The 20219-nt window shown below is 41.4% G+C and overlaps 1 protein-coding gene across 8 annotated transcripts in view; it reads right to left on the reverse strand.

Moving 5' to 3' along the window:
* Positions 1 to 20219, reverse strand: part of SPTAN1 (spectrin alpha, non-erythrocytic 1) — a 122132-nt gene that overhangs the window by 95234 nt on the left and 6679 nt on the right. For 7 of the 8 annotated variants that reach the window (XM_067471949.1, XM_067471948.1, XM_067471947.1 and 4 more), the window contains exons 2-4: positions 15733 to 15792; positions 714 to 953; positions 350 to 475 (exon numbers count right to left, since the gene is read on the reverse strand). In XM_067471949.1, the coding sequence (XP_067328050.1) occupies positions 350 to 475; positions 714 to 953; positions 15733 to 15765 (399 nt within the window). In that variant the 5' untranslated portion in view covers positions 15766 to 15792. The remainder of the gene's footprint in view (positions 1 to 349; positions 476 to 713; positions 954 to 15732; positions 15793 to 20219) is intronic. The other variant, XM_060757199.2, reaches the window with a different exon arrangement.

The following is a 20219-nucleotide window of genomic DNA, read 5'->3' on the forward strand; positions in this document are numbered from 1 at the left end:
TTGTCCCATCCGAACCTCCTACCAGATAAATTACCCTACTTATCCATCTCACCCATTTTTTAAAAAATCCTATCCATTGTACTTGGCCCTGCCCATTTGGTTCAACGTTTTCTTACTTATGTTATACTCTGTGTTATTTTGTAATATCTTCTTTTGGTTTCTTTTATTGTATTTTATTTGATGTATTATTTTATGATTTTATGTTATACTCTTTTGCTTTGTTGTAATTGTTGGGCTTGGCCTCATGTTAGCCGCCCTGAGTCCCCTTGGGGAGATGGAGGCGGGGTATAAATAAAGTTTATTATTATTATTATCATTATTATTATTATTAGAGCTCTCTAACACTCACCCGAATGGTTTCGCTTGAGAAATGCCCTTCCGTGATCATGAGGTTCCCAGTCTCGTCCAGTTTCACGATGGCCCCAGAGTTCGCCTGCACTTCAGCTTCAAAGGCCTGGTGCTTCTGCAGTTTACCCTGAAAGAGGGAAGGAATGGTTGCTTACTTGTAACCGTGTTCCTTCGAGCGGTCATCTGTGAAATTCGCACATATGGGTCTTGCACCTGTGCACAAGACCCATATGTGCAATTTCACAGAGACAACGAAGAAGAAACAGGAGCAATACGTTATCTATTCCATCGTCTTCTCCAGATGGCCCACATCCTCCACCTGAGCAACGCCAACCATCTTTTTCACAACCAGGAAAGGTTCCTACCTGTAAATTGGTCGGATCTTTGTAGTTCTCGTCCGACGCAATCTGGAGCTTCTCCTGGATCCATTTTTCCAGCTCATCCGCATCGCGCTGGAAGAACTGGAAGCGATAGGAATCCTCTAGCTTCTGGCGCCTCAAAGTGGAGAGCTCCTTGAACCGGTGGTAGCGGTCCAGAACCTGTTGGCGCCTCTCTTGTATGTCCTCTGCCGTTTCCAGCACTTTTACACCGGTAGGGTCCATTCTCTGAAAGGCAAACGTTAAAAAATGAACACTGAACGAGCACCAAATGAATGACACATAAGCAGGATTGCAGAAAGGAAAATTCAAATCCAAACGGATCACACCACTGCAAGGAACAAGTACAGTGTTCCCTTGCTACTTTGCGGTTTGCAATGAATTCCTACCTTATCCTCCGGATCCCCTTCCTGATATTTTACACTGCCCTATCTCCCAGTATTTTAAAATTTTAATCTTTGAACTGGCCCTGCCCACTGTGATCATTTTTAGTGGTTTAATGTTTTGATTGTATATTGTTGTGCTGCATATTTACAACGGTTTTGTATTTTATGTTATTTTATTTTCTGTTTTTCTGTTGTGTTTTTGTGTTATATTGTGTTTTCTGTATTGATGGGTGCGGCCTCATGTAAGCCGCCCTGAGTCCCCTTTGGGGAGATGGTGGTGGGGTATAAATATTTATTATTTATTATTTATTTATTTAAAGCTTTTATATTCCGCCCTTCTCAACCCGCAGAGGACTCAGGGCGGATTACAGTGTACACATATATGGCAAACATTCAATGCCAATTTGACATACAAACATATACAGACATACACAGAGGCTATTTAACTTTTTCTGGCCACCAGGGGAGCTGTCGCTTTCATCGTCCATCTGCGACGCTGATGAAGCACTTCCGCATTCCCCGCATGCTTCCCCACTGGAGTGCTTTGCTGGAGTCTTCTTTCTGGCCTCATAAATCAATTAATTTAGCCTCCCCATACTTTAAGGTGGTACCTAATTTTCCTACTTGACAGATGCAACTGTCTTTCGGGTGGCAAAGGTCGACAACAGGCTACACAATTGGTTGGAAACCCACTCCAACCTGGGCTGGCGTCGAACTCATGACCTTTTGGTCAGAGTGATTTTAATGCAGCTGACACTCAGCCAGCTGCGCCACAATCCCGGTGCTAAATAAAGATGATGATGATTATTATTATTATTATTCGCTTTTCATGTACTCGCTGTTTCACAGATTTTTAATAAATATTAATATAAAATATTTATTTATTTATTATTTAAAAATTTTATATCCCGATCTTCTCACCTCTGTATAGGGACTCCGACCGGCTCAGACATTATTTATGTGGTGGTGGATGGCTAGCAGTTCCACCTGGTGGCCAAAGGGCCACAGAAAGGGAGGCTGGTGTGCGGGCCAGGACTCCCTCTACTTGCCCTCCTGCAACTTGGAGTGCTTGTGTGGTTGCTCCTTCTCCCAGGAGCAAGACCATAAGCAGCTCCAGTTCTTCTTGTTGTGCTTGGAGCTCTTGACTCGCTTTGAATGGAACGAGTTCCGGGAGCGGCCCATCCCGAGGGCGCCTGCCTGGCTCCCTGGCATCCGTAGACCCCTGCAGAACAGTGCCCTGAGGCATGGCGGGGAAGGCATGCTGGTCACGAAGTGTGGTCTACTGTGCTACCACGGCCTCGGAAGTGGCTCCGGAGGTGGGTAAGGAACTGTGAGGGCTAGACTGTGCATGCACGCTTCTTATGTATGTTAAAATCTATATAAATAAAAATGTAATGTTCGTTTGTGGGATTTACAGAATTCAAAAACCACTGGACTAATTAACATCAAATTTGAACAGAATATGCCTAACAACCCAATGAGTGACCATCACTCAAAAAATAGATTTTGCCGTGTGGGAGTTGTAGTTGCTGGGATTGATAGTTTAGTTACAATCAAAGAGCATTCTGAACTCCACAAATGATGGAATTGGATCAAACTTGGCACACAGGACTTCCAAGACCAACAAAAACAGTAGAAGGGTTTGGTGGGCATTGATCTTGAGTTTGAGAGTTGTAGTTCACCTACATCCAGAGAGCACTGTGGACTCAAACAATGATGGATCTGGACCAAACTTGGCACGAATATTCCATATGCCCAAATATGAACACAGATGGAGTTTTGGGGAAATAGACCTTGACATTTGGGAGTTTTAGTTATTGGTATTCATAGTTCACCTACAATAAAAGAGCATTCTGAACCCCACCAACGACAGAATTGGGACAAACTTTCCACACATCACCCCCATGACTAACAGAAAATACTTAAGGCCATCCAGTCCAACTCCCTTCATCAGGGAAAGAAAACGTAATCAACCCCCTCCTGACAAAAGCCATCAAGCTATAGATATAGATAGATGTGATTCACACATAGAGAGATACAGTATCCTAGATTTGAAAGGGACCCCTAAAGAAGGACAATGATATGTTGCCTGTTCTAGAGTACGCAAACCTGACAATCTCCACATCAACACTGTCAAAGAAACAAGAAGAAATACTGTTGACCCACAAACAGAGAGACATTACATTATTTTCTCATTGTTTTCCAGATCACTAGACTGGACCACAGCAATGCATGGCAGGAGACAGCTAGTAATGTATAAATGTTAAAATAAATATAGTCCCTACTTCATGGATTTTCACTTATTGCCGGTGGTCCATCCCTCCAAAGTTTAAAATTTCAAATGGTTGTCCTGAACCAATGGCAGCCTGAGAACTGGGAAAGTATACACTAACCCACCCCCCACCCCCCGGAGATATTTGGACCACAATTCCCATAATCTCTCACCACTGGTTATGCTAGCAATAAACAATGAAACTGAAAATCCATAAGATCTGTGTTTTATCTTTCTATTTTACCCTAGCAGGTAATATTTTATGATGATGATGACTGTTAAGATTATGACAATCGCCTGCCTTTGAATCTAAACAGACTTAGGGTCAGCAAAAGGATTGCTCAAAACACTTCTTCAAAGCTAAATCAAAGAATAGCCTACTTCTTTTTTAGAGAACGCAACAGACAATTGAAGAGAGCCAAGATGAAGCACTGGCAGAAAAAGTACGAGCCCTTTACGAGCCATTGACAGAGCCGTTTGTGTTGCTGCACTGCGGCGAAAGCCTACTCAGACTGCAACCCGCCGGCCTCCCAATTGTCTCCTTAAAGAGATGGAAAATATTGAAGGGGAAAAACTGCCCCACCCTTTGCAAACAAAACATGCCTGAGAGCTCTTTGTTTACGTCCACAAAATTAAAAACGAGACATGCTGTGAACTGCAATATCAGCAATGCCCACAGCCTGACCCATGCTTGAGTTGCTGCAATCTATCAGGGAAGTTAAGTTTCACAGAGATCGATGGGTCGGTGGTTCAAATCTGAGAAGCGGGGTGAGCTCCTGTCTGTCAGCTCCAGCTTCGCATGCGGGGACATGAGAGAAGCCTGCCACAGGATGGTAAAACATCTGGACGTCCACTGGACAATTGCAGACAGCCAATTCTCTCACATCAGAAGCAACTTGCAGTTTCTCAAGTCACTCCTGATACACACAAAAAAATGGGACTCCAGCGTCAAGGTGTTTAAGGCAGAAGCATATATTATACATTAGCTTTGCTATTTAGCATAACCTGCCTTTCCTGAAACAAAAATCCAAACACTGTTTAGGCTACAGAGACATAATAGAATGAGTCTCTGGATATTGGCAGGGACAATAATACAGTTCTTTAAGTTTCTCGAACATACATATCTACGTTGTGGTTGTTTCTGTCTGCTTTCAAGTCATTTCCAACCTATGGCAAGCCAATTACAAGATTTCCTTGGCATTATTTCTCTGAAGGGCCTTTGCCTTCCTCTGAGGCCGAGAGAGTGTGGCCTGCCCAAGGTTACCTAGTAGGTTTCTATGGCTAAGTGAAGATCTGGACTCTAGTTTCCAGAACTCAAACCACTATAACATATTGACTCCAACCCTCCAAAAGTTTGAAGTTGACTTGAAGGCATCTAACAACAAAAACAACAAATTATGTTTGAACTATTTTATGTAGTTTACTAGCCGTCCCCTGCCACGCGTTGCTGTGGGTCACATGGGAGTTCTGTGTGGGAAGTTTGGCCCAATTATTATTATTATTATTATTATTATTATTATTATTATCTGTTGGCGATGCTTTGAACGGATTTTCCTGATTCTTGGCAGGGGGTTGGACTGAATGGCTCACTCTTATGATTCTATGGCTTACCGTGAAATGTCAATCTACCCAAAGTGAATGGCCAAACCTCCAAGTTTGGATTATCAAGTATTATATAGGGGAAGTTCACCATGGTTTTAGCAATCTGTTGAGCAGATCAGACTGCAGGAAAGCTGGGTCTGCTGCCACATGTTCCAAGGAACAGCCCTTCCACTGTAATAATTGAAATATTTCACCGTTTACATCAACAGCAATGGAAAAACAAATTAAACTTTTGGGGGGAAATGGAAAAGAATCGGGGCTGGCTAGTACAGAGAATGTGCCATGATTTAATCTCTTCTTGAGGCATGCCAGAAACTCGGGAAACATCTGTGTGTAATTCATTCCAAATAACAGAAATGGGGAAATATTTGCTACGGCCTTCTGTTGCTGATCCCTCATCCCTGACTGACACAATATCCGGGGGCTGGATCCACACATCCCGAGGCCATACACAGCATATTTCAGCCCCAGCAGTTGTTATCCTTGTGAACCCTCGCAGCCAGCTGCATTGCGGTATTTTAAGCAGAGGTGTCTGTGTCAGAGACCGAAGATTGCGGAACTTGGCCGATTCTTCTTTTTCTAAATCAATACTGCAGGATTCCAGAAACTCATGGCCAGATCAAACCCAAACCAATACCTCCACCTCCTGCCCCCCCTCCAAAGGATACAACAACGCCAAAGAGAGACAAGAGTTAGAGTTCGGCCACCGATCCGGTTTGCGTCTCCAACAAACCAGATGCTCTCCCTGCTAGTTTCAGTCTGGGAACTTGGCGCCCAAGAAAAGGCACAAAGAGGGGTGAGGGCACATGACTAATTGCTACAAATGAATTTCTCCGGGATTGCAATTATGTTGATTGCAGGCTTTTCCAAAAACGGTGCCGCCAGGGTGGGGCAAGGAGGCGCTTTCAGGGCATACCTGTTCTCACTCGCATCCCTTCTTTAGGAATCACATCTTTGCTCCCCTCCTGATCCTCACTGCAAGGTCTAATGGGGTTGCCTACGATCCCTGCTGGAAACTAGGCAAGTGGGGTTGATATATCTGTGGAATGTCTAGGGTGGGAGAAAGCCTCTAGTCTGTTGGAGGCACTGTGAATGTTGCAACTGGCCACCTTGATTAGCATGTAATGGTAATCAGGGCCAGCTAATCACCCCGGGAAAGAAGCAGCTAGACCTTGAAACTGCAAGACCATTAAATGCTAATCAAGATGGCCAATTGCAACATTCACACCTGCCTCAAACAGACATCTGTGAAATGTCCGGGGGGGGGGGGGGGGGGGAGAAGGAGAGAAAGAACTCTCGTCTGGGTTGTTGTAGGTTTTTTCAGGCTATATGGCCATGTTCTAGAGAGGCATTCTCTCCTGACGTTTCGCCTGCCTCTAGAACATGGCCATATAGCCTGAAAAAACCTACAACAACCCAGTGATTCCAACCATGAAATCCTTTGACAATACATTGAACTCTTGTCTGCTCGAGGCAAGTGTGAACGTTGCCGTAGGTCACGTTGATTAGCATTTAATGGCCTTGCAGCTTCGAAGTCTGGCTGCTTCCTGCCTGGGGGAAATCACACAGAGAAGCCACTGAAATCCACAAGCATGTGGAACATTTCAACAGAAAGGAGGAAACCATGAAAATGAACAAAATCTGGCTACCAGTATTAAAAAAGCTCTAGAATCAGGACAGTAAATAAAGAGCAACACTAAAAAAGAAGAAACAATCAGGGCCAGCTGACACATGCCAACAAAGGATTCCCCGAGGCAGGAAGCAGCCAGACCTTGAAACTGCAAGGCCACTAAATGCTATTCAAGGTGGCCAATTGCAACATTCACACCTGCCTCAAACAGACATCTGTGAAATTCCGGGCGGGGGGGGGGGGGGGGAGAAAGAACTTTTGCAAGTGTGAATGTTGCCATTGGTCACCTTGAATAGGATTTTAGGATTTAATGGTCTCGCAGCTTCAAAGTCTGGCTGCTTCCTGCCTGGGGGAAACTGGAATACAGAGATAAGTCGCTGAAATCCACAAGCATGTGGAAAATTTCAACAGAAAGGAGGAAACCATGAAAATGAACAAAATCTGGATACCAGTATTTAAAAATCTCAAGAATAAGAACAGTAAATAAAGAGCAACACTCAAAAACAGGGGAATTCCAAACAAGAAACAATCAGGGCCAGCTAACACCTGCCAACAAAGGATTCCCCCAGGCAGGAAGCAGCCAGAACTTGAAACTGCAAGGCCATTAAATGCTATTCAAGGTGGCCAATTGCAACATTCACACCTGTCTCAAACAGACAAGAGTTCTTTCTCCCACCCTGGACATCATTCCACAGTTATATAAACCCAATTTTTTAATTTCCAACAGACCTCACAACCTCTGAGGATGCCACCCAGGGATTCCAGCCATGAAAGCTTTCGACAATACAACCCCTATTCTTGCGATTCAAACCACACAACCTGCCTTGCCCTTTAAGGAGAATTTAGAAAAATAAAAGGCTCTCTTTGTGAGTACAGTAAGTAGAGCGAGTCAATGGGTGGGGGAGTGCTTTGGCCAGAAATAATGGACTGTTCCTTCCTGCAGGAAGGGAACACAAACACGCACACAGAGCCGGATGCTAATATGTCAGTGTCCTGCCAAAATGCGACCAGCACTCACGCCACCCAGCCACCAATGGCCAATCTTATGGGCGCTTCACAGGAACACAGGAATGCAGTCAGCTTTTGAGATTTTCACCCCAAACTGCAAGCTGCCTCCCAATTTGTTTCCTGCGGCTTAAAGAGGTCTGTCTTTTGTTCTCAAAGCATCAAAGCACAAGGGACGCCTGGAAAAGAAACAAAAGGACCTGGGAGTCGCTGGGCTTGGTCTGGAGGAAGACTTTGCTCCGAAGGTTGCCAACGTAAGCAGGCATAGGCACTTGTCATCATTGCATTCCACACATTTCTGCCAGCTGCCATGCATTGGCGCAGCAGCGCAGCCCCTCCCATGGCCATGTGCATTGCGCCGATAAGGTCAGCCAGTAGATAGAAAGTTCCAGGCTGGGCGGGGAAGGAGAATGAATTGGGTTACTTGTCTCCTAAGAGATGGAACGATGAAGGAGGCCAGAGGGGGGGAAAGCAGGACAGTTGCGGAGAAAGCATTTCCCTCCCCTAACCCATACTGTTTTGCAGAATTTGGTCAAAACAAGGGCCCAGGAAGATGCCAAGGAAACTAACCATTAATAAAGTCTACTTATGGTTTTGTCCCCAGAGTATATTTCCCCACCTATATGAAGGTCTATATTTATGACCCCGCTCCTTTATGAGTTTCTTCCCCACAAACAATCTGCTCCATCCCTATGTCATCTTGATTTTAGTATTTTTAGTATCTTAGTTTTTATCTTGCACATGCGGCCCGCTCATTGTTATGTTATGTTATTTTATTGTGTATGATTTTGCTTTATCGTTTTTGTACTCATGTGTTGTACGTATTTTACTGTGTTGTTATTGTGTTTTGGTTTTACTTTATTGTAATATGCTGTTGGGCTTGGCCTCATGTAAGCCGCCCCGAGTCCCCTTTGGGGATATTAAATAAAGATTATTATTATTATTATTATTATTATGAAAAACAGTCCCCCCTCCCACAAATTCTGAATAGTACAAGATGTGATTGCAAACTCCCTAAAAACTAATAATAATAAAGGTAAAGGTTTTGGGTTAAAGCGCTGAGCTGCTGAACTTGCTGACTGTAAGGTTGCAGGTTCGAATCCGGGGAGCGGCATGAGCTCCCGCTGGTAGCCCCAAGTTGTTAACTGGTGCTCCTTACAGGGAGCGGTCAACCCTCCTGTTTAAGGAGCTCCACTGGCTGCCATTCATTTTCCGGTCCCAATTCAAGGTGCAGGTTCTTACCTACAAAGCCCTAAACGGTTTGGGACCTGCCTACCTACGTGACCGCATCTCTGTATATGAACCCACATGATCTCTTCGATCATCTGGAGAGGCCCTACTCACGCTCCCACCTGCATCACAAGTACGTTTGGTGGGGACGAGAGAGAGGGCCTTCTCGGTGGTGGCCCCTCGACTCTGGAACTCACTCCCTAAGGACATCAGGCATGCCCCATCTTTGGCAGTCTTCAGGAGGAGCTTGAAAACGTGGTTGTTCCAGTGTGCCTTCCCAGAATAATGAACCCTTAGCAATATGTCCCCCAAAAGCACTTTACAATGATTTAGGACTGCTTGTATTTTTCCATCAACGCCCCATCTCCTGCAACTTGTCCATGCCTAGCATTATTTTTTTTAAACTTCAATTACATTTGGCCCAGCCATAGTTTTAAATGTGCACTGTACCTTGTTTAATGTTTATGCTATTTGTGTATGTGATTTATTTTTAATTGCTTTGCATTGTACCTGTTATTGCTTGTATTGCTTGTATTGCGGGCTCAGCCTCATGTAAGCCGCACCGAGTCCCTTGGGGAGATGGTAGCGGGGTATAAATAAAGTATTATTATTATTATTATTATTATTATTATTATTCTGCCAACCTAGCAGTTTGAAAACATGCAAATGTGAGTAGATCACTTGGTACCACTCCAGCAGGAAGTTAACAGCACTCCATGCGGTCATGCTGGCCATATGACCTTGGAGATGTTTATGGACAACGCCAGCTCTTCGGTTTAGAAATGGAGATGAGCATCAACCCCTAGAGTCGGACACAACTGGACAATAGGCCTGGGCAATGCATGGTTCTAAATGGTTCTAAAGTACTTACAAAACTAAAGTTCTGGTGGTGAAAATTTCAAAACTCTAACAAAACTCTCAAAATTTATGTATTCACAGTATTTGTATACCGCTTTTCTCACCCCAAGGGGGACTCAAAGCGGTTTACACATAAGTAATGGCAAAAATTCAGTGCCAGTACAAACAATTACAATTATACACTACAATTAGACATAAATTAAATTAAAACATACATCCATGAGCAATAACACAATCATTAAAACAATAAAACAGTCTCGTCCGTCGAATCGCCGTAAAATTTCATTATAAATGGCAGTTCCTAATTGGTTCTGTCATAAAAATTGCTAATAATGAAATAATAATTAAATTTTGAAAGTTTTGTTAGAGTTCTGAAATTTTCACCATCAGAACTTTAGTTTTGTAAGTACTTTAGAACCATTTAGAACCACGCATTACCCAGGCCTACTGGACAATGTCAGGGGAAAATCTTTAGCTTTTACTCCTTACGTCTTAAATTAAACAACAACAGTATAGAATTGTAGCCTGGGGTGGTGGGGTGAAGCGGACGCCATCAGCCAAATAGAGAATTGGTTTCCATCAGTTCCAGTTCATTGTCCTTTAGAAGCACTAATCGGAAAAACAGAATGCCAGGCATCTTCTAAGCAGGAATGCTGAGCATGTGATATTTTTAGATCCCACCATGCAACAGCCATGATGTCAGCAGCACTCTTCACAAAGGAAACGCCATTGTAAAGAGAGGTAGGTTCAAGAGGCATTAGAGCGAAGGCAAAGCGACAGCCAGATCAATGCTCAGCATTTTTCATCCCCTTTTTTTGTAGAGGGAAGGGCATGCAAACAAAAGAAGAGCCCCCTTGGATCAGTCCAAAGGCCCAGCACAGCATTCTGCTCCCAAAACAGGTGATCGGTTGCCTCTAGAAGCTGACAAGTCATGCGCAAGTGAGCTTTCTGCATATTTTCCCCAATGTGTAGAACTAAAAAGCACTCTCTCTAACACTGGCAACACATCTCTTCATCCACACCTTGTCGGCAATCTCCAAGAAGTTAAACATAAGCTAACAATATGATGCTGCAGCTAAAAAACCCAATGGAATCAATAGGAGCCTAGAGTCTAGATCCAAGGAAGTCGTGCTCCCCATGCTCTATTCTGCCTTGGTTAGGCCACACCTGGAATCACACTGTGTCCAATTCTGGGCACCACAATTGAAGAGAGATATTGACAAGCTGGAATGTGTCCAGAGGAGGGTGACTAAAATGATCAAGGGTTTGGAGAACAAGCCCTATGAGGAGCGGCTTAAAGAGCTGGGCATGTTTAGCCTGAAGAAGAGAAGACTGAGAGAAGACATGATAACCATGTATAAATAGGAGCATTAAATGAAGCGTAATGCCTCCAGCTTCGTAACTCCTTAACGGATGGCAATACTGGTATGCAGCAGGTACTGGCTTGTTCAGTAGATTCTCCTCTACAGTTCCATTTTGGCTGGAAGCCTTAGCATTGAACGGTTGTGTTGTTAAAATGCGAAGTATGGAACCCTGCGCAGACGATCGGTCAATGCTTCGCAAGCACGTTTGGCGGGGACGAGAGACAGGGCCTTCTCTGTGGCGGCCCCTCGGCTGTGGAACTCCCTGCCTAGGGATATTAGATCAGCCCCCTCCCTCCTGACCGTTCAAAAAAGAGTGAAAACTTGACTCTTTGAGCAAGCATTCGGAAGCATTTAATGAGGGCATTGGCATTTGTAAGCCACATTGAGTCCTTCGAGAGATGCTAGCGGGGTACAAATAAAGTTAATAATAATAATAATAATAATAATAACCTCGGGATAAGCAGACAAACTTGAATCGGAAAATGGCCCAGGAATGGCCAAGACGATGGAACGGAGAAGGATTTGAACAAGAGGACATAGTTTTTAATTTTTTTAATTACTCATTGTTTTTAGTTTCTAAATGTACTGTAATGTTTCTTTTTGCTTTTTATCAATGTATGTATTTTATATATGGCATCGAATTGTGCCGACTTTGTATGCCACCTTGAGTCGCCTTTGGGCTGATATGGGAGGGATAGAAATAGTGTAAATAAATAAATGCAACTTAAACAACATGCAGTCATTGAATTCTTGACAGCAGAAGGTGTCACCTCAACATATTTAAACTTACTCGCCCAACAACGCACAGTATTCGCATCAACACAATCAGCATAAGCAACTTGCATTCTCTGGTGAATCTCCTTTGGGGTGACACCTTCTGCTGTCAAGAATTCAATGACTGCACGTTGCTTATTTATTTATTTATTTACTTCATTTACATAGTGCTTTTCTCAGCCCTTAGGCGACTCAAAGCTTAAGTCACATTGACCGACCGTCTGTGCAGGGTTCCACACTTTAACGACACAACCGTTCAATTCCAAGATGGAATTGTAGAGGAGAGTCTACTGAACAAGGCAGTACCTGCCGCATACCAGTACTGCCATCTGTTGAGGAGTTATGAAGGTGGAGGCATTACTTTTCATTCAACCCTCGTATATGAGGGGAAGTCATAGGGAGGTGGGAGCAAGTTTCCTTTCTGCTGCCCAGGAAGACTAGGACATGGAGCAATGGCTTCAAACTACAGGAAAGGAGATTCCACCTGAACATTAGTAAGAACTTCATGACTGTGAGAGCTGTTCAGCAGTGGAACTCTCTGCCCTGGAGTGTGGTGGAAGCCCCTTCTATGGAGGCTTTTAAACAGAGGCTGGATGGCCATCTGTTAGGGGTGCTTTGAATGGATTTTCCTGCTTCTTGGCAGAATGGGGTTGGATTCTGCTAGATTCAGATCTACAATACCCCTTTCAAAATGTGGCCATTGCATCTGTTCCGAGAGTCACTGAGTCGGAAGGGGCTGCAAGGGCCATCTAGTCTATCATGCAGGCATATGCAACTCAAACTCTTCCCAGAGATGCCCACCCAACCTCTGCTTAAAGGCCTAGAGATAAAGAACACCACAGAAACAAGACAACCCTTTAATTCCTCTGTCTAACATCAATGTGAGCACGACAGCAATACGCTCTCTACGATTTCAGGAAAGAGCGTCTTCACTTGCAAAGCCACTCATCCCAAAAGAACACATGATCTTGGTAATGTAGTAAAAGGTTAGCTATGATTTCTATATAGCCGAATAGAAGAGAGTATTGGTTTTTGTAAAAATTCTGCCAATAATACACACCAAAAGGGAACCCATCAGCTGAGCACAGCAGTATGTAAATACAATATATTATATTATTGCTTCAGTAATAGTAGTAGTAGTAACTATTAAGACTGGCATCCTGTTGGTTACTTCCACCTAGAGTAGGATGAATCATTGAATGTTGAGTCAACATATAGGTAAATCCCACCAATTCAGTGGCCCTACTCTAGTTGGAATTACCATAGGATTGAGGCTTTTATTGATACCCCCATTCCCCCAAATCAGGACTCAAGAAAGCTTAATATTCCACATCCCAGTCGGAAAATATCTCAGACATTTGGGGAAATCTTTGCATTCTGAAAAGAATCAATCACTTGGGACTTCAAGGCCCCAAAACATTTAAGCACACATAACTGAGAATCCACACCATTTGGCATTATTCAACTCTGGTTTAGCACATTGACTGTATTGTTATTATATTTCACTTTATCTTGGTACCAGCTCACATACCCAGTGTTGCCTGGGTGTCACTGGGCTGCTGCCTGCCTGCTTTCTCCCTTCTCCAGCTCTGAGAGGGTGAACCTCACAATGTCTCCAAGGTAACATAGGTCTCTTAGTGGCCCTTAACTTCCTTCCTCCTTTCCCCTCATACACGGCACCTTCCTTTCCTTATGACAGAGAGCCACTTCACCTAGCATTCGCCTTTGTCACACAGATAGACATATTTTGATTTTTATATATACAGTATTATAAAGATTAAGACAGATCTTCTACACATAGTGATGATCCAAGCAGAACTGCCACAGCAGTCCCAGTGAAGTGAAACAAATGGCGCTTCAATTCCTATTTTGATAATGTGTGCCAATTGAGATCAGTATTTATTTATTTACTTATTTACAACATTTATATGCCATCCGTCTCACCCCGAAGGGGACTCAGAGCAGCTTACAAGTAATATGTAAATATAATACATTATATTATTACTATAGCACAATATCAGTATTATATATTACAGCAGCTTACAAGCAATATGTAAATACAATATATTATTACCATAGCACAATATTAGTATTATTTATTACATTGACTTACAAGTAATATGTAAATATGGCCATGTTCTAGAGGCATTTTCTCCTGACGTTTCGCCTGCATCTATGGCAAGCATTCTCAGAGGTAGTGAGGTCTGAGGATGCTGGTCATAGATGCAGGCGAAATGTCAGGAGAAAATGCCTCTAGAACATGGCCATATAGCCCGAAAAAACCTATAACAACCCAGTGATTCCGGTCATGAAAGCCTTCAACAATATGTAAATACCATATATTATATTATTACCACAGCACAATATTAGTATTATATATTACAGCAGCTTACAATTACTATGTAAATAAAATATATTATATTATTATCATAGCACAATACTAGTATTATATAGTACAGCAGTTTACAAGTAATATGTAAATACAATATATTATATTATTACCATAACACAATATTAGTATTATATATTACAGCAGATTACAAGCAATATGTAAATACAATATATTATTACCATAGCACAATATTAGTATTATATATTAGAGTAGCTTACAAGCAATATGTAAATACAATATATTATTTATTTATTCACGACATTTATATGCCGCCCTTCTCACCCCAAAGGGGACTCAGAGCGGCTTACAAGTAAAAAGTAAATACAATATATTATATTATTACCATAGCACAAAATTAATATTATATGTTACATTATACTATAACATTATACTGTAATATTATTAGTAATATTACATTAAATATAAATATATATAACTATAATATCATATTATTAGTAGTAGTATATTGTATTACATTATAATATTATCAATATTATATGTATATACAATATATATTATATTATATATTATATTATAAGCACAGTGCAGGAGACAAGATGGGACTGCCTTCCTGGCCCCTCTCTTCACTCTAATCTTATATTGTTACCATAACACAATATTAGTATTATATATTACATCAGCTTACAAGTAATATGTAAATACAATAAATTATATTATTACCATAGCACAATTATTTATTACTATATTGTACTATACAATTATACTGTAATATCATTAGTAATTATATATAATGTAATTATTTATAATATAAAAATTATTTATAATACTAATATAATAAAATTATAATAAATATTACAGTAATGAATATGCATGGAATATCTCAAAATATACTAAGGGATTGTAGGCCCAGGTGAACTGAAATAAAAATAAAGCCGACCTGAATGTAATGATCAGGCTGCCTGGAGATGACCTGGGAAATTCAATTAGATTTGTTAGTTAACTAAAATGTCCTCTTTGTATCAGATGTACTTCAGGTGAGGTTAACACTGGATTTAGTTTGCTCAGGGACACTCCAAACGAAACCAACAGCAGCAGGTTATTCAACAAAAACATCACACTGCGATTAAAAAGTCCAAATAAATTGGTTTTTCAAATGAGATAGAATGGAGGCATACTGGGGACACACCATGCACAAGAAAGGGGAAAAAGCCAAGTCCAAAATGTACAATGTTTAGAAGTCCCTTGTTATAAAGCAGGCATGGGCAAACTTTGGCCCTCCAAGTGTTTTGGACTTCAACTCCCACAATTCCTAGCAGCCAATTGTGGAAGTTGAAGTCCAAAACACCCGGAGGGCCAAAGTTTGCCCATGCCTGTTTTAAAGCCATTAGGACCACTCTAATAGCAGATGGATATATATATTTAGTTTTGTTACAGGCATCCACACATACAATGCTGTGCATACATTTTATCAAATGCAATCCTAAAAAAAACACAACTCAACAGCAAGCAGGAAGGATGCACAGTGCAGAATACCTGAACCCGGACTTTGCGAAATGATGACAACATGATGGAGGAGGAGGAGGAACGCAGAGTCTAAAAGGGAGGAGCACACCGAGACAACATTGTACTAGTTACAATTTAAGCACACGATACGATATTACCTTATTTAGCTACCTCCCAGCCCAACATCACTGCAGGAAGCACTTTTACCCAGCTATTTATGGGCATGTTTCCGATTCCAAGCACAATAAAAAAACCGACTGGGAATTTATTGCTAACTGGCACAAGATTGTCATGTCACCAAGGTCCATCTGCTACTCTCACAGGTACAAACTCCATTGTTGACATGTGAAACACCTCCTATGGGAGGCCTACATGTCCTGGAAGCACGGCTTTTAAAATTATTATTATTAATTAATAATTAATAATAAATACTTTATATTCCACTCTATCTCCCTGAGGGTCTCCGGGTGGATTACAGAACACATATTTGGCAAATATTCAATGCCACTATACAATTGACAAGGACAGACAATACATAAACAGAGGCAAAGACTTTCCCAACTTCTTCCATCTCTGGCATCTGGAGGCTGTCCTCAACTCCAGCTACGAGGAGGTGCTGTCGCTCCATCTTCCATGCTGTGGAGCTTTATACACTTTATATTCCACTCTATCTCCCCAAGAGGACTCGGCAGATTACAGAACACATATACGGCAAACATTCAATGCCGCTATACAATTGACAAGGACAGACAATACATAAACAGCGGCAAAGGCTTTCCCAACTTCTTCCGTCTCTGGAATCTAGAGGCTGTCCTTGACTCCAGCTATGGGGAGGTGCTGTCGCTCCATCTTCCATGCTGAGGAACTTTATTATTATTATTATTATTATTAATAATAATAATAATAATAATAATAAATATATACTTTATATTCTGCTCTATCTCCCCAAGAGGACTCAGGGTGGATTACAGAACACATATACGGCAAACATTCAATGCCACTACACAATTGACAAAGACAGACAATACATAAACAGCGGCAAAGGCTTTCCCAACTTCTTCCGTCTCTGGAATCTAGAGGCTGTCCTCGACTCCAGCTATGGGAAGGTGCTGTCGCTCCATCTTCCATGCTGAGGAGTTTTATTATTATTATTATTATTAATAATAAATATATACTTTATATTCTGCTCTATCTTACCAAGGGGACTCAGGGTGGATTACAGAACACATATACGGCAAACATTCAATGCCATTACACAATTGACAAAGACAGACAATACATAAACAGAGGCATAGGCTTTCCCAACTTCTTCCATCTCTGGCATCTGAAGACTATCCTCGACTCCAGCTATGGGGAGGTGCTGTCACTTCCATGCTTTTGTAGTCTGTAGACGTCCTCTCAATCGAATTGCCGACATGTCCGCATGGGCACCTTTTATTACTACTCTGCTTAAAGCGGTACCTATTTACCTAGTCACATTGCTGTTTTTGATCTGCTAAGTGAGCAGAACCTGGGCTGACAGCTGGAAGTTCATCCCGACCTGGGCTTGAACTGGCAACCTTTCAATTGGCAAGATTTTCTATAGCTAGCAGCTGAAGAAAAACCCAGTTACACATTTTATCTTGTGTAAAAAAACCCAAAAAAAACCTTTTATCTCTTATTCGTAGGACTCTAGTTCAGTGCCAAGACAGAGATTAAATCTGAAATCCTAGGCAGGTTTACCTGGAAACAAACCCCACCGAGCACTCCAAGGAAATGGGCAGCGGATCAAGTTACCCGCTCTCGAAAAGCAGCATCTGCAACAACTCTCTCTGCCCACCGAGATCTTTCTTGGGAAGACTTCTCGTTTCCTCAAATAAGTCTTGGATGGGTAGGTTATCATACGCATCATAATTTTTTAAAAATATAAATGAAAGGTTTTCACGAGATATGGGCAAACTTCAACCCTCCAGGTGTTCTGGACTTAAGCATCTGAGGAGGAAAAGGAAAGAGCCTGAGGCTGTTAGGAATTGTGGGAGTTGAAGTCCAAAACACCTGGATGGAAGCCCCAAGTTTGCCCATGCCTGGTGTATATGGGGCCGTGGTAGTGCAGTGGGTTAAACTGCCAACTACCTAAAATCTTGTTGATGGGAAGGTCGTTGGTTCGAGTTGTGGGTCAGGGTGAACTGCCATCAGCCCTAGCTTCTGCTTACCTAGCAGTTAGAAAACAGCAATGTGAGTAGATAAATAGGTACCACTTCGGTGGGGAGGTAAAAGGTGTCCCTGAAAAACATGCCAGCAATTCAGTTAGGAAGGCGTCCACGGACAACAGGCTACTTGGCATGGAAAATGGAACAGCAGCACCTCCCCATGGCCGAGTCAAGCACAGCCTCCAAATGCTGGAGATGAAAAGTGGGAAGCCTTTGCCTCTGTCTGTGTACTGTCTGTCTATGTCATTAATTGTATAATGGCACTGAATGTTTGCCATATATGTTCCCAGTAATCTGCTCTGAGTCCCCTCGGGGAGACAGAGTGGAATATAAATAAAGTATATTATTATTATTATTATTATTATTATTGTTATACCTCCATACATTTTGTTACTGCAATGTATGGATGTGTCTGCATCTCCTATAAGAGGTTGATTTAACCACCAGTTGCTAGCAGTGATTTATGGATGTGTCTGTATCTCCTATAAGGGGTTCATTTAACCAGTGATTGCTAGCAAAACTGAATCACTGTGTCACGAAGTGATGCCTATCTGAATAATGTGCCTCCAAGATGAAATGGTTGGAAAGCTCTGGCATAACATTTTATTAAACACAGATCAGGGTATGATATAAAATACTGGGGCTACTCTGCTTGATCCTCAATATACCCCAAGACCCTGCAATGTGCTGTGGTTGCCTCAAGCCCCTTCTGGCAGATGGTGGCGGGATATATTATTAATTATTATTATTATTAGCCATCCCCTACCAGACGTTGTGTGGCCCAGTCTGTGTATATGTGTGTTGTGTGTGTATATGTGTGTGTGTGTGTGTGTGTGTGTGTGTGTATATATATATATATATGTACATATATTTGTGTATATGTGTTCTTGCATATATATGTGGTTTTGCGCATGCGTTGCAATATATTTTTTATTTTTTGGCTTTTTAAGTCTCTTCTGCTGTGTTTTTCAGTGTTTTATGAGTGATGGTCACTCGTTGGCCTGAGGGGTGTCTTGTGTCCAAATTTGGTGTCAATTTGCCTAGTGGTTTTTGAGTTATGTTAATCCCACAAATGAACATTACGTTTTTATTTCTATAGATTATTATTGGCAGTCTATGGAACCTCGTAACATCTGCATGCAGCTCCAAGTTTTTATCTGGGAGCCGATTCCAAATAAGAATAAAGATGGGGGGAATAAAACTGGCTCTCAGGAGGGTGGGGGAAAGGGCCTCTGTTTAAAAATCCAGGAGGGGAGCAACATATTAAGTTCACTCGCTGGCAAATTAATTCAATTTTTCTTAATTTCACTACTAGTAGGGCCAGATCTATAAAAAAAATAAAAATGTGTATTTTCAAAACTAATGCATGCAATTGCTCTAGTTTTGCAGATTCGATTTATATATCTCAATATACTTTTTCCGTTTTCCTCATGCATGGCTTCTCTTATCCATACTGCAGATCTCATGACCAGAATCGTAAGAAAAAAAGGTCAAAATTTCTAAGCATCTGCCCTATTATTTTATAAAACCATTCAATAAATACATAATAAATATGTACATATATTTGTATATATGTGTATATATACACAAATATATATATAGTTTTGTGCATGCGTTGCAATGTATTTTTTATTTTTTTATTTATATACTGTTCCATAGCAACATTTGCAAAGGGGAAAACAGGATTAAGCATATTGATGATGGATTTATGCTTACTATTGTGCATGACACTGTTCTCTCATTGGCAAATTCTTTACACACTAAACAAACCGTGCTTGGTGGTCAAACAGTGGCATATATTGTGGGCATTGAATGTTGTCCTGTAAACCGCCTTGAGTTGCCTGCGGGCTGAGAAATGTGGTATACAAATACATATTTATTTATTTATTTGCTGTATTTGTATACCACATTTCTCAGCCCGCAGGCGACTCAAGGCGGTTTACAGGGCAAAATTCAATGCCCACAATATCATAAATACAACTAAAAACATTAACATATAATAAAAACCATAACGGAATTAATAAAAACATAAATCATTAGTGTAATAATAATAATAGTTTTATTTCTAACCCGCCCTATCTCCCCAAGGGGACTCTGGGTGGTTTCAATACAAATTTCTTATAACAATAGAACTTGCATTAAATATCTGGCTCAAATAAAACCGTATCCTAAAAGAAACACTGTGTAGAATATTCTGGAACATTCTTAATGCAGAGAACCTTTCATTTTCTCTCTCTCTCTCTCTATATATATATATGCATATGTAGGCATATATGTGTGTGTGTGTATATATACACACACACACATACACACACACTGTTCCATAGC

This window comes from Anolis sagrei, chromosome 11, assembly GCF_037176765.1.
Source record: "Anolis sagrei isolate rAnoSag1 chromosome 11, rAnoSag1.mat, whole genome shotgun sequence".
Classification (NCBI taxonomy): domain Eukaryota; kingdom Metazoa; phylum Chordata; class Lepidosauria; order Squamata; family Dactyloidae; genus Anolis; species Anolis sagrei.